Below are 25157 nucleotides of genomic sequence, written 5' to 3'. Positions count from 1 at the left end.
TGGGAAGATGCGGGGCCGCGGGGGCCGGGCAGAGGGGCAGCCAGTGCACCTGAAGTCGCTGGGAAGCAGAGTGAACAAGAGCAAAGAGAGAAGGGTCAGGGAGCCAACAGGGGCCAGAGACACAAGAGTCTGGACTTCATCCCAAGTGTGACAGGGAAGCCACCAGAAGAGCTGAGGCTGGGAGGACGTGATCTACTTGTTTTAAAAGATCAGACTGCCGTGAGAAGAAAACCATGCAGGGCAGGAGAGGCACCAGGAGACCACACGGCTTGTTTCCTAGGGAGTCCAGGCAAGCAGTAACGGTAGCTGGACTAGGGCGGCGGCAGTGGAGGTGGTGAGAAGTGGTCAGGTTTAAGCTGTGTTCCAAGGTCAGAGAGCACAGATGCGCTAATGGAGGTGATGGAAGGCGAGGCCAATGAGGAGGCAGGACCCGGTTCCTGAAGGCCCACGAGACTGCTGAGGAGCCGGCGCTCTGCTGTAAAGGGCTTCAAGCAGCAGTAGGACAAAAACATTTACATTTTAGCAAGACCCGGGCAGAGGTGTGGAGAGTGGACTAGAGAGGGTAGAAACGGAGGTAGGAGACATGCTGGGAAAGTACCCCAACAGCCAAAGTGAGTGTGACGAGGGCTGGGGCAGCAATGGGGGCTGGAGCAGAAAGTCTTCGTGAAACTGCCTTTTTCTGCTCAAGAGCATCCTTTTATGAGACCCCCAGATGTCATCACTGTTGATATTTTAAGCTCACGGTCGCTAAATAGAATATCTCACCTGCATGTATTCATCTTAAGGTTTTTAAATACCTACAGCTCATCCCGACTCGTCTGGCAGCGGATGTCTCTAACGTCACCAAGCAAGTCTCCATTAAACCATCTTGCCCCTGCTCAGGTCCTTTGTTTTTTTAGATCCACAAATGTCATTAAACCTCAGTAATTCAGCTTCCTCTAACTACTTATACCAAAGAAAGAGAAAGGGAAGCAGAGAATCATAGACCCAGGCTTTCAACTTTGCAAAAATAATTCCAAATTATTTTATATCAATTTCCCTTTGTAATAAATGGAAATGCAGATCAAAACTACAATGAGATACCATCTCTCCCCAATACTACTGGCACTAATCCAAAAACCACAAAATAACAAATGTTGGAGAGGTTGTGAGGAGACTGAATTCTTACGCACTGCTGGTGGGAATGTAAAATGGTACAACCACTTTGGAAAATGATATAGAACCTCTTTAAAAAGCTAGAAATAGAAATACCATATGATCCAGCAATCCCACTCGGAGGAATACACCCTAGAGAAATAAGAACCGTCACGCGAATAGACATATGCACACCCGTGTTCACTGCAGAATTATTCATAATAGCAAAAAGATGGAAACAACCTAAATGCCCATCAACAGATGAATGGATCAACAAATTGTGCTACATACACACAGCGGAATACCACGCGACGATAAAGAACAATGATGAATCTGCAAAACATCTCACGACATGGATGAACCTGGAGGACAGTATATGAGTGAAATAAGTCAGTCACAAAAAGACATACATTACATGAGACCACTATATAAGAACTCAAGAAAAGGTTTACACACAGAAAAAAATATTCTTTGATGGTTACGAAGGTGGGGAGGGAGAAGGAGGGACTATCACTAACTAGATACGGACAAGTGTCAACTTTGGTGAAGGGAAAGGTAACACACAATACAGGGGAAGTTAAGACGACAGGGTATTTGCATCATTTTGGAAAAAGAGGGAAGGAGGCCCTACAAAGGAGAACAAAGAAGTCAAAATTTAAAGGGAATAATGCAGAATGATGATTCAAGCCCTTAACGTTCAAGAGATGTTTCTGTGTTAAACATGCCAGCTCAACGGGTTCTTCGATAAGACCACAAGCATGAGCAACAGAAAAAAAAACAAAACTGGACTTCATCAAAATTAAAAACTTCTGTAGTAAAGTCATTATCAAGGAAGTGCAAAGACAACCTACAGAATGGGAGAAAATATGTAGAAATCATACATTATGGACTGAGTTGTTTCCTCCAAAAATATGCATTGTAAATCCTAACCCTATACCCAGTGGCTCTGTGTAAGAAAGACCTGGAGATCTGCTTCCATAAAGATTACAGCCCAGAAAACCCTGTGGGGCAGCTCTACTGTCAGTGGGGTCGCTATGAGCAGAAATGGACTAGGTCGCACTCAACAACAATATACCTGTGAATATAATCCCATTGGGAACAGGGGTTTTTTTCTGTTATGTTAATGGACCCATATCAGTGTAGGGTGTGTCTTAAGGCAATCACCTTTGAGATAGAGAAGTGCAGATTAGGCACAGAAGAAAGCAGACACAGGGGGAAGACCTACGCTATTTGAAGACTTTGGAGGCAGACCAGCCTACAAGCCCAGGAACTCCAATAACTGCTGGTTGGAGAAGCTGAGACAAGGATCTTCCCCAAAAGCTGATGACCTGAATTCGGACTTCTAGCCTCCTAAACTGTCAGAAAATACGTTTCTGTTCATTAAAGCCACCCACTTGTGATATTTCTGTTATAGCAGCACTAAGAAACTTAGACATCATATATCTGCTAAGGGCTTAATACCCAGAATATATAAAGAACTCCTATAAAAGACAATACAATTTAAAAAATGGGCAAAGGACTTGAATGACATACAAAGATATACAAATGGCCAATGAAAAGATGCTCAACATCATTAACCATTAGGGAAATGCAAATCAAAACCACAATGAAATACCACTTCACGCCCACCAGCAGGCTACTACAAAACATCAGTAAACAACAAGTGTTGGCAAGGATGCGGACAAACTGGAACCCTTGTGCACTGCTGGTGGGAACGTAGAGCTGCTTTGGAAAACAGCTGGTGGCTTCTCAAAAAGTTAAACACAGAACTACCACATGACCCAGCAATTCCACTCCTAGATAAATATCCAAAAAAACTAAAAGCAAGGATTCAAACAGACACTTGTACACCAATGTTCATCACAACATTATTTACATTAGCCAAAAGGTGGAAACAACCCAAGTGTCCATCCAGATGAATGGATAAACAGAATGTACTACACCCATACAATGAAATACTATCCATCATAAAAAGGAACGAAGTTCTGATACATGCTACAGCGACATGGGTGAACCTTGAATAGGCCAATTCACAGAAAAAGAAAGTAGATTAGAGATTATCAGAGGCTAGGGGAGGACAGAAGGGGAAAGTTATTGCTTAATGGGTACAGAGTTTCTGCTTGGGGTGATGAAAAAGTTTTGGAGATAGATGGCGCTGATGGTTGCACAACACTGGCATGTAATTAATTTATTAATGCCAATGAATTGTACACTTAGAAATGGTTAAAATGGCAAATTTTGTTATATATACTTAACAATAAAAATGAAGAAAAAAAAAGTCAGCTGATTAAACATAGCTTTAAGAATAAAGGGTGTTTAAGAAAGAATTTAACTTACCTCCATTGGTCTCCTGGTACACAGCAGATTTTCCCAATTCAGCACCAAGACGCCTACAGGCAGAAAAAAAAAAAGGCAATCATAATTCTTTTAAAAAAAATCATATGCACGTGTTCAGCAGAAAGACTAAACTATACCAGACTGGCATTCATTGCCAAGAAACAATTTCGAAATCTCAAATTCACGAAGAACTAAACCCTTTATTGTCACTCCACCACAGCAGCCTCCAGGGCTCACCATTTTGTAATAATCACTACGTTATTGCAAAGAATCCACAACCGGTGTAATGTCTGGGTCATTGTTTTCTGATTATAATGATTGTCTTGGAAAAAATCACTCCCACACAAACGGTCACTAGCAGCAATGATTCTAAACACACAAGCCAGAAGTAGATGCCTCAACTGTCAGAAGCAGAGAGCCTAAACGAGACTTCCGTGACATCAACCACGTGCAGGATCCTGATTCGAACAAATCAACTATAATAAGCCACGTTTCAGACAATTAGAGAAATAAGAACAAGGACTAGATACTAGATGATATTAAGGAATTAATGCTAATTTTTTGTAATAATAGGGTAGGTAAAAAAATTGTTTGCATTATCATTGTTAGGAGTGAAATATGTCCGGGAAGAATCTGTTTTAACATAGTCAAGCCCCACCTCCCTAGAAAAAAAGTGAGGGGTGAGTGAACAGATGAAACAAGATTAGCAAAAAGTTGCTAAACGTGGAAACTGAGAGGAGGACCCCTTTCTGTTAATTATAACACACACACAACTTGGAAATAAATACACACATCTTGGGAAAGTGTACACCTATGTTTTTTACTGATTAGAGTACACCATCCAGAAGTTTGAAGATCCTTGCTTAAAGTTTAGATATGGATGGAATCCGGGAATGTCGCGGTCTCCGGTCATCTAATCTTCAAACTTTGTTTAGCAGTAAACCCTTTTTCAGATTACATCTTACTGAGAAACTCAATATATAAAATAGACAAGGGAAGTATTTACAGTACTTGTTATTTGCAATAATGTAAAACCTTTCTGGAACGAAGCAGGGAAGAATCTAATATACGAAGCAAAAAATAAAAATAAAAACACCGACTTTTAAAATGCACCCCTCCTCCCCCTGCTTTCTCTCCACAAGGTCAGTGTGGAGTAAATCTGACCCCATTTAAACAAACACAAGCTTGATATTTAAAGTTCTTTTAGCTGGCTTCAGAAAGAAAAGACAAATAATCAGGGGTTTGAAATTGAAACTACACAGTAGATGGCAGAACTTTTGGAAAAGGTTTTTTTTTTTTTTTTTTTTTTTAAAGTTTTCTAATCTTAAAACTCTAACTGAGAAGAAAATAAGAATATATAAAAAAAATACAACTGAAGTTTTCTCCTTCAACATCACCATCTAGGATTTAAAAATATATTCATGTAATTAGTTATCAATTCTGGAAAATTCACAGAGAAGCATTAACATAAATTAAGTGCTTAAAATGTGAAAATGACTTTAAACGTTAAAAGAAAAGCTGTTCATCGTGTCATATCCTAGCAGGTTTATCAAGAGAGGGCCCATAAGGCTCTTCCTTTACATTAGCACTCTGGAATCCTCCAAAAGACTGAAAAGCCAACTAGAAGAAAGAAGTCATTTAGTAAACAGGTGTTATTTCAGAGGTCCACTATGAACCTCTGCTCAGCTAGATGCTTCATCTACATTATGTCTTTCACAGTCACAATATCCTTGGCGGACAGACTCATCCTCATTTTACAAATGAAGTTCAGGAACAGTCTCTTGCCCAGTGTCACAGAGCTAGTAAGTGGCAAGGCTGGGAGGGCACCTCGGAGCTGTCAGGCTGCTTGAGACCACCAGCTTCCTTGGGTTTAAAAAAAAAAACAAAAAGAGACAAAGACTTTACTTCTAATGACATGTAGTTGTGGTGACTTGCCATCGAATCGATCCCGACTTACGGACACCCCATGCGTGCCACAGTAGAACTGTGTTCCACAGGGTTTTCAAAGGCTGCCTTTTCCGAAGCAGACTGCCAGGTCTTTCTTCTGAGGGGCCTCCTTTCGTCTAGTAGTCCAGCGCATCACCCAGCCACCCAGGGGCTCCTTCAACTGACTTATCCAGAGCCAAAGTTGATTTACAAAATATGGTTAGGCCTATTATTTCTATCACCAACTCCAACAAACCGGTTTCCTTGGAGGCTGCCCTGTTCTTTGCTTCTGCTGCTGCAAACACGTGTACCTCCAGCCTTCCATCTGGAAGGCCCTCCTGCCACCCCCACCCATTGTACCCTTCCAACAGGGCCTTCACGTTATAACGACATCCTGCTCCGGTCCCCATAAATGAGTCTTGGGAATCAAGATACACCGAGTCACAGGCGGAGAGGGAGCCAAACCCACAGAGCCCCTCTCTGCCAGGCACTCATTCCGGGGGTCTCAGAATGAGCTCCCCAGTCAATCCTCACCGCCGCCCTGGGATGTGGGAGTAGGGGAGATGAAGGAAAGGCGAGCGCTATAAGAAACTGGGAAGGGGGGATGTCTTAAGTCAGCCATACGCTTCTCAGCTACAAAATTGGGGGGGTGGGGGTGGCTTCTGTCATCTCCAAGCGTTTGTCCAACTCTGAAACGTTATGATTCCGCGACCCCCTCACCCAGATCCAGGGCCGTAGGGCCAAACGACCCGTGGGTCGGGGGGTGGAGTGCGGGAGAGGAAGACCCGGCCGTCCCACCCGGCCGCCCTCGCCCTGCTCACTCGGTGATGCGCTTGGCCAGCTCCGTGCAGGCGGCCGTGGAGTTGGCCGAGAAGACTCGGTAGCCCGTGCGAGCGGCGTTCATGGCCAGGCGGGCGGCGGGGCGGGGTCGTGGGAGGCGGAAGGCCGCGGACGCGGAGAGCGGGGGCAGCAGCAGCAGCTTCTTGGGCATCGCCGGCCCGAGGCGCGGTTACAGCCGGCCCGCGCGGGGCTCGACCAGGGCGCTTCTGACTGACCGGCCGCGAGGCCCGGGGTCCGGCGGGGGAAGGCGCTAAGAAACCCAGCACTGGACGGGGAGACCTGAGACCCCCGACGCTCCTCGCACCAAAGGCCACAAAGAGCTCCGGCGGAGCCCCACGCGCTGCAACCGCCCCGCCAGCCACCAAAGAGCGAAAGGCGAAGCTGTCGCTGCCACCGCCCCCTCCGGGTATACGAGCGGCGCCGGCTAGAGCGCCTGCAGAGCCGCCATCTCAGATGAGGGCAGGGAGGGGGGCAACTCTTTAAAATCCCGTTCCTCTGGGGGATGGATATAGATTCGCTCAGCCGCCTGCTTTTGCCGCTTCCACAGGAGTTCTTTTATTCTCCCTTTCTTGGGCGGTGCAGCCTGACTTAGTAGAGGTCCCAACCGTTTCCAAGTTTTCTGCCAGGATCCAAAATGTCTGCCCCCAGGGATGACTAGACGACCTAGCTCTGCACCTCTATGATAACACAGCGCATACGACCTCCCAGGCGCGTGCGTTCAGCTGGGATTTATTTGAAAAGTGGAGGACGGGGTGTTTTTTAGCTAGTAGCTTTCGGTACTAAAATTACTCCTGAGCCAGGTCTAAAAGGCTTTCCCCAAAGCTGACTTCAACCTTGTACCTGCTTATAAGGCAAGGTTCCCTGAACGTGTTAGAAGCACTGCTGCCAATCTTTGCTCTCGTGGTTCCTCTCCCCTTCCAAATGCCCCTTGCCTTTGATTTAGGAACTAATATTGGAGTTATTATTCCCCGTCCTTGAGCATAGAGAATGTAACCCAGCTGGAGCTGGGCTCACAAGGACACATCAACTGGGCCCTGCGGTATAAAGACAATAGCTAAGATAATCATGGAAAATATCTTTTAGGGAAACTTTCACATAAAGCCAATCAAAGAGAACACAAGAGACTTCCCACATTTTACTTTTTTCTAGTAGCATTTAGTGAATAGAAATTTGTTGGACCAATGGAGACCCTTCTGACTCTCGTTACTGAAATCTGTACCAATGATTGTTAAGAAAGACGATTCAAAACGTAAGATCACAGTTTCTAGCCAATCTGTGAAAAGGTGAAGCTTTCAAGGGTTTCGCGCATTTGTGATGTTAATGTATACTGATGGCTCTGTAATATTCTTTGGACTCGGGCAGACACGGCTGTGGCAGCATGCTTGTTTGTCTTCCCACTTTTGCCTTTTTGAATATATGCCGAATAAAACTTTCTTTTTGCTTTACTAAACTTTGTGATGTTTTTCCCCTACAACACCGTTAAGACCCCTAGCACCGCGTCTGCTTCGGGAGGTTTTTTTTTTTATTTTTATTTTTTACCACGAGCATCCACCTTTACCCCTGCAAGTTCCATGTGTAGTTGCTTGCATTTTTATTTACCTTTGTGAACACTTGTCTTCCCAACTAGGATGGAAGCCCTCCTAGAACCGGGATCGTGTATTACTTGATAGTGGTTGCTGTCTAGTCGACTCCAGCACGTGGCAACCTTACGTGTAGCGATCGTTGCTGTGATGCACCATCTTTACATTCAGTGGCATGTTTGGGCTCATCTTCCAACAGTATATGCTGTGTTGGAACTCACACTTCCGAAAATCAGCCAGCGAAAACCCTCTGGTCACGAGGGATGTCGCTGAGCCAACCAGTATTTTGTTCCTGCATAGGCTCATGTTGAGTAGGGGTTGCCATTAGTCGGGGGCCAACTTGATGGCAGCTAACAGTAACAGAGCAGTGTTGTGGGTGCCAGAGGCAGAAAATCAATACCTGCTGAGTAAGGTCCAAGAAGAAACTAAAGAGCAGGGAAGCATTTGAGTCCCTAGTTATCAGCTGCTCCTGGACAAGGGGATCTGCAGGGATCGCGCCTCCCACATAGACTCTACCATGTTCTAAGAATGTCCTTCAGGGACTCTCTTGTGACATTGGGACAGTGAGGGAACAATGAGATGGCAATTCATCATGTTCTCATGAAACCTCACAGCCTGAGGCTTCAGGATTTGGAAGCTGAGCTGCCCTGGGGCGGGCAGCAGCCTGATCTGCTTGTATTGTCTCACAGTTCTGGGGGCTGGAAGTCGGAATCCAGGGGATAAGCCAGGCCTTGTACTCTGCGAAGGCACTAGAGGGAGATCCTTTCTTGTCTGTCTTAGTTTATGGTGGCCCCAGGTGTCCTTGGTTTGCACAGGCATCTTTTTGTGGCAGTCGTTTCTCTCTGTGTCTATTCTCTTTTATAAGGACACCAGTCACATAGGACAAAAAAAACAAAAAACAAAAAACTCTTGCTGTCACATCTGACCCATAGAATCCCCGTGTGTTACAGAGTAGAACTGCACTCCATAGGATTTTCTTGGCTGATATCTTTACCGAAGAAGATCGCCAGGCCTTTCTTCCACGGTGCCTTTGGGTGGGTTTGACACACCAACCTTTCAGTTAGCCACTGTTGTTAGGGGCCAATGAGTCAATTCAACTTATAGCAACCCATGTGATAGAGGAGAACTGCCCCATAGCGTTTTCTAGGCTGTAATCTTTATGGAAGCAGATCACCAGGTCTTTCTCCCACAGAGCCACTGGGTGGGTTCGAACCAGCAACCTTTGCTTAACAGTGCTTAACATTTGTGCCACCAGAGTTCTTTTTCAGTTAGCAGTTGAGCACAAACCATTTGTGCCACCCAGGGGCCCCCATATAGGACTAGGACTCACCTTACTCCAGTATGACCTCTTGTTAACCGATAATATCTTCAAAGACCCTATTTCCAAACGAGTTTATATTCACAGATACAGGGGTTAAGGCTCCAACATCATTTCTGGCAGACACAATTCAATCCATAACAACACCCTAGGTCCCCTGATTAAAAACCTCCAGGACTTGCCACTGCCTACCAGCCCCAGCTCCCAAGCCTGACCTGGCCTAAGTCTCCAGCCCCATATCCTGCTTCCCCCCTTTAGGGCACAGGCTGGGTGGGAGGCTTCTGAATAGTTTACCATTTGCTGAAAATGGCACGGTTTTTCATAACCGAGCATCTTCCCAATTTCTGTTGCAATTTCCTTTGTTCCATGAGTTATTTAGAAGTGTGTTGCTTAATTTCTAAGCTTTTGAAAAATTTCTAGTCGTCTGTGTTATTGATTTCTTCTTTAATCCCACTTGGTGAGAGAAGAGACTGTAGTGAATTCAATTCTCTGAAATGACTGAGACTCACTTGGTGGCCCAGCATGTGGTCTGTTTTGGTAGATGCCCTGTGGGCACCTGAAGAGAGTGTGTTTTCTGCAGTTCTCGGGTGCATGTTCTATATGTGGCCATTAGGTCCAATTTGTTCCTTGTCTATAACCTTAACCAGCTTCTTGTCTGCTTGTTCTGTCAGTTCTTGACAGCAGTAGGTTACATTTCTGATTGTTTATTTCTCCTTTTAGTTCTTTAGCTTTTGCTTTATATGTTTTGAAGCTGTGTTATTAGGATGTCTGTGTCCTCTAGTGCTGCTATAACAGAGATACCACAAGTGGGTGACTTCAGAGGAGCCCTAGTGGCACAGTGGTTAAGAGCGACAGCTGCTTGTTTAATCTCTTTTATATCTCAAAAAGATTGACTTAAGACACACCCTAAACTGATACTGTCTCCTTAACATAACAAAGAAAACCCATTCCCAAATGGGATTATAACCACAGGTATGCAAAAAAAACCAAACCCATTGCCATCAAGTTGACTCCTGCTGATAGCGACCCTATAGGACACGAGTAGAACTGCCCCATAGGGTTTCCAAGGAGCAGCTGGTGGATTCGAGCTGCCGAGGTATAAAACCAAAAACCCATTGCTGCTGAGTCGATGCTGACTCATAGCGACCCTATAGGACAGAGTAGAAATGCCCCACAGGATTTCCAAGGAGCGGCTGGTGGATTCGAACTGCAAACCTTTTGGTTAACAGCCGAACTCTTTTTTTTTTTTTTTAATTGTTGTAGTTTCAGTGAAAGTTTACACTTCAGGTTAGTCCTTCATACAAAAATTTATACATACATTGTTATGTGACCCTAGTTGCTCTCCCTATACTGTGACAGCACACTCCTCCTTTCCACTCCTGATTTCCCGTGTCCATTCAGTCGGCTCCTGACCCTCTCTGCCTTCTCATCTCGCCTCTGGACAGGAGCTGCCCATTTAGTCTCATGTATCTACTTGAGCTAAGAAGCACACTCTTCACGAGTATCATTTTATGTCCCACAGTCCAGTCCAATCTTTGTCTGAAGAGTTGGCCTCATGAATTGTTTTAGTTCTGAATTGACAGCCCGGGGGCCATGCTTTCTGGGGTTCCTCCAGTCTCAGTCAGACCATTAAGTCTGGTCTTTCTACTAGAATTTGAGTTCTGCATCCCATCCTTCCCCCGCTCCATTAGGGACTCCCTGTTGTGTTCCCTGCCACGGCTAACAGCCAAACTCTTAACCACTGCGCCACCACGGCTCTGCCGAGGCATAGGGGTTAGGATTTACAACACATTTTCTGGTGGGGGACACAATTCAATCCATAACATGTGAGTATGCAGATTTAGGTTTGTTATATCTTTCTGCTGAATTGAAACCTTTCATCATTGGCGCAAATGGTTAAGCACTCAACTACTAGCCAAAGAGTTGTAGGTGCAAACTCACCCAGATGTGCCTCAGAAGACAGGCCTGGCGATCTGCTTCTAAAAGGTCACAGCCTTGAAAACCCTGTGGAAAACAGTTCTACTCACCATGAGCCAGGATCGACTCAAGGGCAACTAACAACGTATCTTTCTGTTGCATTGAACCCTTTTATCATTAGAAAATGTCCCTTTTATCTCTAGTTATATTGCTTAGGGGCCCTGGTGGCACAATGGTTAAGCACTCAGCCACTAACCAAATGTTGGAGGTTCGAACCCACCAGCCACTCAGAGGAAGAAAGATGTGGATACATAGTTTAATCTCTAGTATAAGTTTACAGTATTTTTCTCTCATCACCTTGAAGATGTCCTTCCTTTAAAGCCTTCTGGATTCCATCATTTCTGTTGAGAAATCAGCCATCAGTCTTATGTGTCCTCCCCACCCATGGCCCCAGTTGCTCTAATACATTTTCTTTTTTATATTTGGTTTTTAGCAGTGTGACTATGATGGGCTGATGTGTGACTTTCTTTGTGTTTATCCTGTTGAGCCTCACCAAGCTTTTTAGAAGCATCCATGGTTTGATGTCTTTCATCAGATTTGGAAATTCTTGGCCAGTATTGGGGTAGTGGTTAAGAGCTACGGCTGCTAACTAAAAGGTTGGCAGTTCAAATCCACCAGCTGCTCCTTGGAAACCCTATGGGGCAGTTCTACTCTGTTCTACAGGGTTGCTATCAGTTGGAATGAACTCGAAGGCACTGGCTTGGCTTGGCTATTTCTTCAAATATTGCTTCTGCCCATCTCTCCCTTCTCCTCCTGGGGCTCCCTTACACGTGTCCCACGTGTCTCCTTTGCTAGTGTCTGCTGGGTTTCTCAGAGGCTTGCTGTGAACATTCACAGTTTAGAAGTCAGCCAGCAACTTCAGAATAATTTGTTCACAGATTTTTGCAGTTCTGTCCTCTCCTGGAATTTCTCCCTCAAGTCCCAGCCACACTGGTGGCCCAGACTCTGACTTCTGTTTCCTGAGCCTGTTGAAACTTCTGCTGTCTGCTTGGACTTTATTCCCCACAGTGCAGATGTGAAAATGCCCTCAAGGGAAAAGCTGAGGTGACAGTAGAACTTGCCTCCGTTGTCTCCCCCTCTCAGGGATCATAGCTCTCAAGCCCTGTTTTAGTTGCTTAGAGCTGGCGTAAAAGAAATACAGCAAGTGGGTGGCTTTAATGAACAGAAATTTATTTTTTCAAAGTTTAGGAGGCTAGAAGTCCAAATTCAGGGTACCATCTCTAGGGGAACACTCTCTCCGTCAGCTCTCAGGAAGGTCCTTGTCTCTTTTCAGCTTCTGTTCCTCAGTTCCTTGACAGTCTTAATGTGGTATGGCATCTGTCTGTGCTTTCTTGCTGCCGTGCCTAATCTGCTCTTCTTATATCTCAAAAGTAATTAGGTTTAGGACACAGCCTGCACTGATAATAGTGTCCTAGAAATTTATTATCAGGGCATTGACTCTACGGGAGGGTCCCTCCCTGTCAGTAGCCCTGGAAGTTTCTTGGCATTCCTTGGCTTGTAGACAGTTCCTCAATTGCTCTCTTCCTCTGTCTGTGTCTTTGTGACTATTCTCCTCTTTTTAGAAGACATCACTCAGAAGGAATTAGGCTTAGGATCCACCCTACTCTGGTATGACCTCATTAACACAACAAAAAAAAAGCCTGCACCCCACTTCTCACTTATGGACATGGTTGGTTTCCAAAAACCAGGTCATTATGTGAAAATCAGCATTATACAAATATGGAGGATGATGACATCAGATCAGAACATGGAAGATAACTACATCATTACATAACTGCCAAAATACATCATTACATAACTGCCAAACCACTGAGAATCACGGCACAGCCGAGTTAACACATAATCTTGACCATCACAGCCAGTGTAACTTTCGTCTTGCACCCCAGGGTTTGTTACTGCCGGACTTAACGTCGTTAATGTACAAAATAGACAGATAGTGAATGTACTACTATTCTCATAAATGTGAAATGTTGGTTAACAAGATGGTCAATAAGTGAGGAGTAGGTGTATTCCCAAACATATTCACAGGTACAGCTGTTAGGACTTTCACATATCTTTCTGGGGGACACAATTCAACCCATAGCACCCCTCCTTCACCCTTTTTTTAACCTCGTTGTATTGAAATAATTTGCATGCCTCTGTCTTTAACAGTTAAGGTAAAGGATAAGCTGCAGTAGTAGTGAGACCCCAAAATACAGGAGAAGCTTAAAGAAAACACCCACTGATTCTCTCTCATGCACCAGTGCAGGGCAGTAGGCAGGCTGTGCTCCATGATGTCATCCAGCGATCCAGGTGGGTGGGTGGCTCTGACACTGTCAGCACATGGCTCTCGAGGAGGCTCCAAAAAAATAAAAAACCCAAACCCGTTGCTGTTGAGTCGATTCCTACTCATACCAACCCTATAGGACAGAGTAGAACTGCCCCCATAGGGTTTCCAAGGCTGTGATCTTACAGAAGCTGGCTGCCAACATCTTTATCCCATGAAGCAGTGGTGAGTTCAAACCACGGATCTTCTAGTTAGCAGCCGAGTGCCTTAACCACTGCACCACCAGCGCTCCTTCTCCAGTTGTCCCCTTTTCCCAGCCTTTGGGATGAGAAGGGAGAAGTCCAGACAAGGGATTTCCTTTAAACAGCTGCCAGGGAAGTTGCACATATGACTCTCGTTCACACCCCATTAGCAAAACCCAGTCCTGGGGTCAGCCTGGCTGCGAGGAACCTGGAGATGTCATCTTGAGCTGCCCTGTGCCCGGGGAAAAGCAGAGGGCCCATCTAGGGGTGCAACCAGTAAGCTGCCACCACAGAACTCTGAACTGCTCCTTGAACCACGAGAACCCTCTTGGCCTCCTTGTAAGGCAGGCCAGAAGGACCAGGGTGGGTAGGGGGTGGGGTTTAACTCACAGCTCCTCACCACTTTCTGGGGACAACTCTGAGGTGTACTCTCCGCTGTCTCCCCAAGCTCCCCAGTAGAACTGAGCCCCAGTTGCCCACGGGGCTATTTCTCTTCTCTGAGTCTAAATTTCGAAGGGGCTGAAGCAAGGAGAAAGAGGTCTCTGCCAGCGCAACCAGATGGTGCCCAGCTACCACCACCGACTGCTCTGACAGGGATCACAATAGAGGGCCCCGGACAGAGCTGGAGAAAAATGTAGAATGAAATTCTAACTCACAAAAAAAGACCAGACTTACTGGTCTGACAGAGACTGGAGAAACCCCGAGAGTATGGTCCCCGGACAACCTTTTAACTCAGTACTGAAGTCACTCCTGAGGTTCACCCTTCAGCCAAAGATTAGACAGGCCCATAAAACAAATGGGCACACCGGCCCAGGGACAAGGATGAGAAGGCAGGAGGGGACAATAAAGCTGGTAATGGGGAACCCAAGGTCGAGAAGGGGAGAGTGTTGACATGTCGTGGGGTTGGCAACCAGTATCACAAAACAATATGTATATTGTTTAATGAGAAACCAATTTACTCTGTAAACCTTCATCTAAAGTACAATTAAAAAAAAGAAAGAAAAGAGGCTTCTGCTTGGTTTGTAACGAGTGCCCTTTTTTCTTCTGTAGAATTTGTTTTTCTATTAGGAAAATGTCCAAATAGAGTACTGAATGAACCCTCCCAGACCCTTCACCTCATTCCATCAGTTATCAAGAGTTGTCACATTTGCTCCACTGATCCCTTTAAGTACACTGTATTTTTTAGAACAGTTTTAGGCTTATAGAAAAATTGTACATTAATACAGAGAGTTCCCTATAACACCCTCCTCCCATTGTTCCTCCTTACGGTGCAATGAATTACTTAATATGGCCCGTCCAGCCATGGTGTTTGTGGCAATGACGGAGTGGGACATGTAAATAAGGCGTATGGTACCTGTGATGGTTGGGGTTATACGTCAACTTAGCTAGGCCATGATTCCCAGTATTGTATGGCTGTCCTCCATTTTGTGATCTCATGGAATTAGCCTCCATTTTGTGATGTGTTGTGAATCCTAGCCTCTAAGCCTGTGGTTGTGTTAATGAGGCAGGACTGGAGACGTATCTTGAGTCACCGCCTTACTAGAGGGTGTGACTCAAGATACCACCCTTAGTCCAGTCACTACCCTTATAAAGGCCAGAGTGACTCAAGTCACCTCCTTCTCAAGTAGGAGTTTTCTTGAAAGTGTGGTCTGCATCAAATGTATACGAATGCTCTAGAGAAGTTTGCTCTCTCTCTCACACATTGGCTCCTGCATCCAATTCGTGATCTTCTGACCTCCAGTTCTTGTAGCTGGAGCCAGCAGCCTGCCATCTGATGTGCTGATTCTAGGATTCGCCGGCTTTCTCAGCCCCATGGGCCAGCAGGCTATCGTCCAGCCTAATTCACCAGCTTCTGCAGCCTTGTGAGCCAGCAGCCAATGGGCTCCTCAGCCTCTGTGGCCACGTGAGTCAGGAGAAACCTGCGCGTGACCCACAAATTTGGGACTTACCATCCTCCACAACCACGTAAGCCATTTCCTTGATATGGTTCGTGAGTTCTGTGAGATGTTGCAGCAAAACAGAACCCGAAGACGGGAGGGAGAATGCTGAGGGGAGGAGGAGTAGCTGGTGTTAGAGATGATGGAGTGGGACAGCAGTTTGGGAAAGTTGGACATCTGTCTTGGTCAAGTTGTGCTGACTTCCCCTATATTGTGTGTGTCCTTCCTTTCGTCAGAGTTAACACATGTCTACTGCCTAGTTAGTGATTTCCCCTCCCCGCCCTCCCCCTCCCTTGCAACCGTCAAAGATTGCTTTTTTTTCCTGTATGTAAACGTTTTTTGTGTTTTTATAATAGTAGTCTCATGCAGTATTTGTCCCTTTGTAATTGACTTGTTTCACTCAGCGTAATGCCCTCCAGATTTATCCATGTTGTGAGATGTTTCACAGATTCATCATTGTTCCTTATTGTCGCTTAGTATTCCATTGTGTATATGTACCATACTTTATTTATCCATTCATCTGTTGATGGGCACTTAGGTTGTTTCCATCCTTTTGCTACTGTGAATAATGCTGCAATGAACATGGGTGTGCATATGTCTATTCGTTTGACCGCTCTTATTTCTCCAGGACATATTCCTAGGAGTGGGATTGTTGGATTGTAAGGTATTTGTATTTCTAGATTTTAAGGAGGCTCCATATCGTTTTCCACAGTGGTTGTACCATTTTACGTTCCCACCAGCAGTGCATAAGAGTTCAATCTTCCCACAACCTCTCCAACATTTGTTATTTTCTGGTTTTTTTGCTTGTGCCAGTGGTGTTGGTGTGAGGTGGTATCTCATTGTAGTTTTGATTTGCATTTTTCTGGTGGCTAATAATTGCAAGCATTTCTTCACGTGTCTGTTAGCCGCATGAATGTCTTCTTTGGTGAAGTGTCTGTTCTCCAGGACTTGGTAGCTCTGGCGTGTATAAATTTTTGAACAAGAAACTAATTTGCGCTGTAAACTTTCACCTAATACACACACACAAAGTAGATCGCCAGGCCTTTCTTCCAAGGCACCTCTGAGTGGACTCGAATCGCCAAACTTTCAGTTAGCAGCAGAGCACCTTAACCATGTGCTCCCCCGAGGGATCCCGGCTTCACGTTTTGTACAAGAATGCCTTCTTTTGACGTTTGAAGTGAGACTTGGCTTGACCAGCTCCAGTTGTTTTCATGTTCCTCTTCCCAAGGCCAGGCTTATCCTTGTGGTTCCAGGCCTACTGGACAACTCCCGAAAGAACAGAACAGCTTTACAAGCCACAAGGTGACATTTTCCATCTACAACCCAATTTCGGTTTTCAAGTGTTTTTTAAAAAACAATCCCGTTGTTAACGGCACTGCAGGTTCAGCATGAATTATGGAAACGTGATCTCCTCTGTTCTCCAAAACAGCAGACAAAGGACGGTACAGGTTCAAGTTCAACGTGAAGTACTACCCAAGACTGAAAGGACGAGACAAAGAGGGGCTGTGTTATGGATTGAATTGTGTCCCCCAAAATATGTGTTGTAAATCCTAACCTCTATGCCTGTGGTTATAATCCCATCTGGGAATAGGTTGTCTTTGTTATGTCAGTGAGACAGGATTGGTATGGGCTGTCTTGAGTCCATCTCTTTTGAAATATAAAAGAGATTAAACAAGCAAGCATAAGAAGAGAGATGCCAAGCCGTATGAAGATCGCCCAGGAGCAGAAACTCAAAAGAGACAAAGACCTTCGTCCAGAGCCGACAGAGAGAGAAAGCCTTCCCCTAGAGCTGGCGCCCTGATTTCAGACTTCTAGCCTCCTACACAGTGAGAAAATAAATTTCTGTTTGTTAAAGACATCCTCTCTTACAGCAGCACTAGATAAGACAAGGTATAAGGACTGCTCGGCCCTGGCCCTCCTGGAAGACAAGGTCAGCCTTTGCAACAAAAGAAAACATTTCAGGCAATGATTCAAGAGTTCTGCATCCACTTTGCGCTACTTCAACTTGAACTTTGGAGAAATATGGGGCCTTTCTCTGTTTTCGTTGTCTCAACAGGCCTCGGCAAGCTGAGCCTGAATGATCTTTATTTCTAAAAATAATGCCAACTTGGATCTCTAAGCTGATCCTCTCTATGGGATACCAGAAGCCACGCTGGGGCGAAAGCAGAACACTGGGCAGACAGAGCCAAGCGCGCTGGGAGTGACCCTTCCCAACTTCGGCAAGGACAGTGGTAGGAGCAGCTGCAGTGATGGCCGCCGGGAAACTGGAAGATAGGGACTCCTGGTGGGCAGGGCTCTCACCGACTGGGGTGGTTTTCAGTAACTCTTGGCAGAGCCTCTGGAGGCATTCAGAGTGTCACAAACACCCTGATGTCATGCAAGACTTTGGTTCAAGGAGAAACCATTTGGAGCCTTCTAGCGCCTTCTTTCTGTGCACTGCAGACTCTCCTGCCAAGGAGTGAGGCATTTCCTTGCTCATATTGCCAGATTTATAGCAGCACCGTCAAGATGGGAATCAAAGAGAAGGAAATGAAGGGAGGAAAAAGGCCAGGAGTCAGGGGTGGTAGGGGTTGGGAAAGTAAGGAGACAGCTTATAACAGCTCATGAACCAAATAATTCAGGAAATCACAAAGGGATCCAGTGTCTGTAATAGCTAAGACTCCCAAACAATGAAGACGCCCATGACAGCTATGGTCCATCCATAAGCTGGAGACAGCTCTCTGAAGCCCGACTCCAGGAGCCAACTCTTAATAGTTGTGTGATCTCGGGCAACAGATTATGCCTTCCTTTGCCTCGATTTGTTCCTCTACACAGCAGGGATGATAATAATTCCTCCCTTCTAGGATTTTGTGGGCTATCCTAGGGTGGTGCAAATGGTTAAGCACTCAGCTACAAATGGAAAGGTTGGTGGTTCAAATCCACCAAGAGGCACCTCAGAAGAAAGGCCTGGTAATCTACTGCTGAAAGATCACAGCCAATGAAAACCTCATGGAGCACAGTTTTACTCTGACACCCATGGGGCCTCCATAAGTTGGAATCGACTCGATGGCAACTGGTTAGGATTTTGTGAGGGTTAAATGAGCTAATACATGTCAAGTAGTTAGAACAAGGCTTGGCGTGTGTGAGCTATTAGGTGAAAGGAGATGGGAAGTTGTCTAAACACATATATTACATCAGGGACCAATCAGGAAAACAGAAACCACGCCTGTTATTTTAACAAAGAATTTAATACAAGTAGTCCTTGACTTACAACGGGGCTACATTCCAGTGACTCCGTCGTAAGTGGGTTCTGACGTAAGTTGAATACCTCACTTTTTTTTTTATTTTTCATTATTATTGCCTTTTATTTATCAGTATCTTTATAAATCAGATCTCTGTTTGTCTTTGGTGGTTGGAAACATTATATGTAAACTTACAGATATATTTTAATATATGTTGTTGTTGTTAGGTACCCTTGAGTCCGTTCTGACTCATAGGGACCCCATGTACAACAGAACGAAACACTGCCCTGTCCTGCGCCATCTTCACAATCATTGCTACGTTTGAGCCCATGGTTGCAGCCACTGTGTCAATCCATTACCTTGAGGGTCTGTCTCTTTTTCGCTGACCCTCTGCTTTACCAAGCATGATGTCCTTCTCCAGGGATTGGTCCCTTCTAATAACATGTCCAAAGTACATGAGACGAAGTCTCGCCATCCTTGCTTCTAAGGAGCGTTCTGGCTGTACTTCTTCCAAGAAAGATTTGTTCCTTCTTCTGGCAGTCCACGGTACAGTCAATATTCTTCACCAACACCAGAGTTCAAAGGCATCAGTTCTTCTTCGGTCTTCCTTATTTATCGTCCAGCTTTCACATGCATGAGGCGATTGAAAACACCATAGCTTGGGTCAGACGCACCTTACTCCTTCAAGTGACATCTTTGTTTTTCGACACTTTAAAGAGGTCTTTTGCAGCAGATTTGGCCAATGCAATGCATCTTTTGATTTCTTGACTGCTGCTTCCATGGGTGTTGATTATGGCTCCAAGTAAAATGAAATCCTTGACAACTTTAATCTTTTCTCTGTTTATCATGATGTTACTGGCCCAGTTGTGAGGATTTTTGTTTTCTTTATCTTGAGGTGTAATCCATACAGAAGGCTGTAGCCTCTGATCTTCATTAGTAAGTGCTTCAAGTCCTCTTCACTTTCAGCAAGCAAGGTTGTGTTATCTGCATAATGCAGGTTGTTAATGAGTCTTCCTTCAATCCTGATGCCCTGTTCCTCTTCACATAGTCCAGCTGCTTGGATTATTTGCTCAGCATACAGACTGAATAAGTATGGTGAAGGGATACAACCGTGACACACACCTTTCCTGATTTTAAACCACTCAGTATCCCCTTGTTCTGTTCTAACAACTGCCTCTTGGTCTATGTACAGGTTCCTCATGAGCACAATTAAGTGTTCCGGAATTCTCATTCTTCGCAATGTTATCCATAATTTGTTATGATCCACAGAGTCAAATGCTTTTGCATAGTCAATAAAACACATGCAAACATCTTTCTGCTATTCTCTGCTTTCAGTCAAGATCCAGCTGACATCAGCAGTCATATCCCTCATTTCATAGCCTCTCTGAATCCAAGTGGAATTTCTGGCAGCTCCCTGTTGATGTACTGTTGTAACCGTTTTTGAATGATCTGTAAAATTTTACTTGTGTGTGATATTAATGATATGGTTCGATAATTTCCACATTCTGTTAGCCCACCCTTCTTTGGAATGGGCACAAATATGGAACTCTTGGCCATATAGCCGTCTGTTGGCCAGGTAGCTGTCTTCCAAATTTCTTGGCACAGACAAGTGAGTGCTTCCAGCGTTGCATTCATTTGCTGGAACATCTCAGTTGGTTTTCTGTCAATTCCTGGGGACTTGTTTTTCACTAATGCCTTCAGTGCAGCTTGGACTTCTTCCTTCAGTACCATGATGTCCTTCTCCAGGGACTGGTCCCTCTTGATAACATGTCCAAAGTATGTAAGACGAAGTCTCGCCATTCTTGCTTCTAAGGAGCATTCTAGCTAGACTTCTTCCAAGACAGATTTGTTCATTCTTTTGGCAGTCCATGGTATATTCAACATTCTTCGCCAACGCCATAACTCAAAGGCATCAATTCATCTTCGGTCTTCCCTATTCATTGCTCAGCTTTCATGTGCATACGAGGTGATTGAAAACACCATGGCTTGGGTCAGTGCAAGTATTACAGTTAGAGATTCTTGAACAACTAGGCCTCAAATTAACAACTGATGCTTCTTACGGTACGAAACACTGAATAAAATCATGCAATAGGCCTGGTCTACAAGGAAGGCAGGTTGGCATCAGTGTCGTAACAATGAAGTCAGAGTTGAAACAGATGTCAGGTGCAAGCTGTTGAGCGGGTGCGAAGTTCAATTGTTGAATGTCATTAGAGTTGAACGTCGCCCAACTTTCTATCCGTTAGGACTCCTGGCACCAATTTCAATGTAGATCAGGCCATAGCCTGCTATAAGGCAGTGTTTTGAACAGTAAATCATAAAATTCAACATCTGCAAATGAAAACATCAGCAAATTACGTGCTGCAATACCATATGTAGTAAATATTACTAACAATACGATGTGCAAAAGTGCAGCTTGTCATAACTCCGGTATGTCAGTACGTTGTAAGTTGGGGAATTGGTTAGGTGGGTATTGCAGGACAGAAATGACAGAAAGTAGACACTGGGGGAACAGATAGAGTAAGCACAGGAAGGAACAGAGGAAAAGTCATCAGATCCTAGAAGCCTGGAGGAGGGTTCGCCTGGAGCTGGGACTCAGTCCCCTGAGGAGGGGCACTGCCCAGCCCATGCTGGTCTCTGACGGGCACGAAGAGGCTACACAGGGAAACTGAGAGCTGGAACCAGACGTCACCATTGCCAGGGAACTTTGGGAGAACTTGCGACAGACAGGAAGCAGTTGGCCCTGTCTCCTCAAGCCTGCAGGTCACGCCAGTGCCCCCTGTTGGTGAGCCTGGGATGGAGCAGCGGACAAAGGAGAAGTGTGACCTGTGGGTCCCAGCTATATTACCACCAAGCAGGGAATGGTATGAACTCTACACGGTGTCAGCTGGCCTCCCTCCGGCAGCCTCGAGGACGGTGGGCTGGAGAAGGGCGAGGGAGGCAGAGGGATGAGACCCTCCCTTAGGAGTCGGCTTCAAGGCCAGGCCTGAATCACAGTGGTGGCCACAGAAGCGAGAACACAGGACAGATCCCATCATGGAGTCTAGCATTTGAGAAGGGGTAGGCTACAGCCACAAGAGTGGAGCCTGAAGTTCCCCGCTGAGAAGGAAGATTGTTCTAGGTGGGAGAGAGACTGTGGCAGGGGCCCACCTCCCATAGCCCAAGGACCTGCAAGTTCTCCGCAGGATTCGCAGCGGAAAAGATTGCAAACCATACACCAGAGAGTTCAACAGATGAAGGCTCCCACGTCGCAGAGTTATCCCATCCAAAATGTCCACAGTGCAGAGGCTGAGAAATCCTGCCCCGGAGAAAGAGCTAGATCGGCATTGCAGACCGCCACAGTAACACCACAGCCATCACCGTCGCCACAGGAGACACAGCTGTTTTCCATGTCTCCTCTCCCTTCCTCAGCTCACGGAAGGAGATATGGAGGAAAGCAAGGGATGTGCGAGAGGCATACTCCCCCCAACCCCACCCCCAGAGCTGGAGCCTCAGGCAGGCCTGTGTAGGGAAGGAGGGGCATACTTTGAGATTTTTCAATGAATACGTCTTAAAAACCAAAGTGAGGCTGTCTTAATAACAAAATCTGCTGGAAAAGTGTAGCATCAGACTGAGAAGTCTTACTGGGAGCATAGGGATTTTGAGCCAGCACAGCTGCTGGTAGTTGTTGGAAAAGTGAAACCATTTCAGCAAGACAAGTCTCCTTAATCAAACTGGCCACATATGTGCACTGCACAGCACAGTGCCTGATACCAAACAAGAGCTTGGTAACTGTTAGCCACATGTGTTAAGAGAGAAGTGGAAAATTGGTGCAGTGGTTAAGAGTAGGCTAACTGAAAGGTTGCAGTTTGAATCCACCAGCTGCTCCTTGGAAACTCTATGGGGCAGTTCTACTCTGTCCTAAAGGGTTGCTATGAGTCAGAATCAACTGCGACGGCAAAGGGTTTTTAATGAAGAGAGAGGGTGTAAGGATAATATCTTGGTTATCTAGTGCTGCTATAGCAGAAATACAAGTGGATGGCTTTAACAAACGGAAGTTTATTCTCTCACAGTGTAGGAGGCTAGAAGCTCCAGGGGAAGGCTTTCTCTGTGGGCTCTCAGGGAAGGTCCTTGTCATCAATCTTCCCCTGGTCTAAGAGCTTCTTAGCACAGGGACACTGGGTCCAAAGGATGTGCTCTGCTCCCAGCTCCTCTTTCTTGGTGGCATGAGGTCCCTCTCCTCTCTGCTCAATTTTCTCTTTTATATCTCAAAACAGATCGACTCAAGATACAATCTAATCCTGTAGATTGAGTCCTGCCTCACTAACGTAACTGCCTCTAATTGATGCCTAATTAACATCATATAGGTTAGGATTTACAACACATAGGATAATTACATCATATCACAAAATGGAGGACAACCACACAATACTTGGATACCCTATGGGGCAGTTCTACTCTGTCCTATAGGGTTGCTATGAGTCAGAATCGACTCGATGGCAATGGTTTTTTTTTGGTTTTTACTCTTAAGCTAAGGAACCCTGGTGTGACAGAGGTTAAAAGCTTGGCTGCTAACCAAAATGTTGGCAGTTCAAATCCACCAGCTGCTCCTGGAAACCCTATGGGGGCAGTTCTACTCTGTCCTATAGGGTCACTAGTGTCAGAATCAACATGACAATATATATATATATATATATTTTCTTTTTTTTTTGCTATTCTTAAGCTAAGGAGCCCTGGTGGAGCAGTGGTTAAGTGCTCGGCTGCTAACCAGAAGGTCAGCGGTTTGAACCCACCAGCAGTTCTGCAGGAGAAAGATGTGGCGGTCGGCTTCTGTAAACATTACAGCCTTGGAAACCCTATGGGCAATTCTACTCTGTCCTATACGGTCACTATGAGTCAAAATCAACTTTATGGCAATGGGTTTTTTTTTTTATAGGTATTCTTAAGCTACAAACCTTAAGGTTGAAGTGGTTCCTTAAAGTTGTCCCAATTCTTACTTCCTGAAGTAGAGAGTCTTTATACTAATGGGTAGAATTATGTCCTTCCCCACCTCCAACCAAAAGATATATATGTTCAAGTCCTAACCCAGTACCTGTGAATGTGACCTTGTTTGGAAATAGAGTCTTTGCAGATGTAATCAAGTTAAGATGAGGTCATACTGGATTAGGCTGGACCCTAAACCCAATTACTGGTGTCCTTTAAGAAGAGAAAATCTGAAAACAAACCCAGGGAGAACACCATATAATGAGGGGGCAGAGACTGGAGTGGTGTGTCTACAAGCCAAGGAATGCCAAGGATTGCCAGCAGCTACCAGGAGCTAGGAAGAGGCAAGGAAGGATCCTCCCCTGCAGCCTTCAGAAAGAGCATGGCCCTGCTGTCACGCCGATTTCAGACTTCTGGCCTCCTGAACTGTGCGAGAACACATTTCTGTTGTTTTAAGCCTCCCACTGGGTAGTATTTTGTTACAGCAGCCCCAAGAAACTAATGCGGTCTTCAAAGATGGCCGCCATCGGTTCCTTCCCTCCCTGTATGCACATGCTGCTCCTTGCTTCAAGAGGTGGGGTCTAGCTATAGACTTCCGTTTCCTGTCCTGCCGACTCCTTTTCACACTGATGGTGCTCCTGCAAACGTGGTGAATGTTCCTAAAACCTGCTGAACTTTCTGTAAGAAGTGTGGCAAGCACCAACCCACAAAGTAACACCGTACAAGAAAGGCAAAGATTCTTTGTATGCCCAGGGAAAGCGACGTTATGACAGGAAGATGAGTGGATATGGTGGGCAGACTAAGCCAATTTCCCAGAAACAGGTTAAAACTACAAAGAAGATTGTGTCAGCTTGAATGGGTTGAGCCCAATTGCAGATCTAAGAGAATGCTGAGTATTAAGAGATGCAAGCATTTTGAACTGGGAGAGATAATAAGAGAAAGGGTCAAGTGGTCCAGTTCTAAGCCTCACCTTTTGTTTTATTATCAAGACAGTATAATATTTTTTTATTATTAGTTTTATTTTTTTATTGTACTTTAGATGAAGGTTTACAGAACAAACTAGCTTCTCATTAAACAGTACACATATTGTTTTATGACACTGGTTAACAACCCCACGACATGTCAACACTCTCCCTTCTCGACCTTGAGTTCCCTATTACCAGCTTTCCTGTCCCCTCCTGCCTTCTAGTCCTTGCCCCTGGGCTGGTGTGCCCCTTTAGTCCTGTTTTGTTTTATGGGCCTGTCTAACCTTTGGCTGCAGGGTAAACTTCCTGTGTGACTTCATTACTGAGCTAAAAGTGTGTCCAGGGGCGAAGTCTTTTTTTTTTATTTTTTTTTATTGTACTTCAGGTGAAGGCTTACAGAACAAATAGTTTCTCATGAAACAGTAGTACACATATTGTTTTATGACATTGGTTAA

General features: G+C 45.2%; 1 protein-coding gene and 1 pseudogene across 1 annotated transcript in view; one reads left to right on the top strand and one right to left on the bottom strand.

Moving 5' to 3' along the window:
- The window catches only part of PRPSAP1 (phosphoribosyl pyrophosphate synthetase associated protein 1), a 39645-nt gene extending 33130 nt beyond the window's left edge, over positions 1-6515 (bottom strand). The window contains exons 1-2 of the mRNA XM_004374135.2: positions 6219-6515; positions 3472-3524 (exon numbers count right to left, since the gene is read on the bottom strand). Of these exons, the coding sequence (XP_004374192.1) occupies positions 3472-3524; positions 6219-6388 (223 nt within the window). The 5' untranslated portion in view covers positions 6389-6515. The remainder of the gene's footprint in view (positions 1-3471; positions 3525-6218) is intronic.
- Positions 6516-21571: 15056 nt separating this feature from the next.
- Positions 21572-24700, top strand: LOC101349692 (60S ribosomal protein L36a-like; annotated as a pseudogene).
- The last annotated feature ends 457 nt before the right edge of the window (positions 24701-25157 follow it).

The sequence above is a fragment of the Trichechus manatus genome, unplaced genomic scaffold (genome assembly GCF_000243295.1).
Source record: "Trichechus manatus latirostris isolate Lorelei unplaced genomic scaffold, TriManLat1.0 scaffold00028, whole genome shotgun sequence".
Classification (NCBI taxonomy): Eukaryota; Metazoa; Chordata; class Mammalia; order Sirenia; family Trichechidae; genus Trichechus; species Trichechus manatus.
Note: the sequence above shows the minus strand (reverse complement) of the source record. Positions and strands in the feature narration are given on the sequence as shown.